The sequence below is a fragment of the Pyrgilauda ruficollis genome, unplaced genomic scaffold (genome assembly GCF_017590135.1).
Source record: "Pyrgilauda ruficollis isolate IOZ18807 unplaced genomic scaffold, ASM1759013v1 scaffold2222, whole genome shotgun sequence".
Lineage (NCBI taxonomy): Eukaryota > Metazoa > Chordata > Aves > Passeriformes > Passeridae > Pyrgilauda > Pyrgilauda ruficollis.
This window is the reverse complement of record NW_024521674.1, coordinates 1-554: the sequence shown is the minus strand read 5'-3', so window position 1 is coordinate 554 and position 554 is coordinate 1. Positions and strand designations below refer to the sequence as shown.

Here is a 554-nt window from a genome sequence, read left to right as displayed (position 1 = left end):
AACTCAGAATGTTCTGTGATTCTGGGATTATACTTCCTGTTCTGCTTCTCTCTCTGTTGTCTCTAATCAAAAGAGAAAAAAACTCTTGCAAAGGTGTTAGAACAGAAAAGTAAAAAACAGACATTTAATGGAAGATTCCAGGTGTCCAAGTGGGAATTGGGCACAACCGATTTCAACAATTTATTAAGGTGAATTAATCAGGATATTTAACAGAAACATCCAATAGGAGATTCTGTTTCCCCAGTTAGACACAGTTGCTCAACTCATAGGAGTTGTTCCAAGGGTTTCTTTGCCATCACTTTTTGTTATGACTACTCACATTCTGGTTAAAAAACAAAATGCTCTTCTTGTAGTGCCTCTTCCTGATAATAAGACAATAAGTATTTCAGGAATGGATTTAGACAGTCAGGTAATTGTTCTAAAATCTAAGAGAAAGTTAGGAAACATACTAGAGATATTTAAGGATTATTGTTATAGAAGTATATATTAGCTGTTTAATAGAGTTGATAGCTTAATAAAGTAAGGAATATAGTTTTATAACTATATAACAGTAA

General features: G+C 32.7%; 1 protein-coding gene across 1 annotated transcript in view; it reads right to left on the bottom strand.

Moving 5' to 3' along the window:
- LOC121354209 (olfactory receptor 14J1-like) overlaps positions 1-544 on the bottom strand; it is a gene marked incomplete at its 5' end in the record, with an annotated part of 2240 nt that extends 1696 nt beyond the window's left edge. Inside the window, one exon of the mRNA XM_041468645.1 lies at positions 521-544. Coding sequence (XP_041324579.1) covers positions 521-544 — 24 coding nt within the window. The remainder of the gene's footprint in view (positions 1-520) is intronic.
- Positions 545-554: the final 10 nt, after the last annotated feature.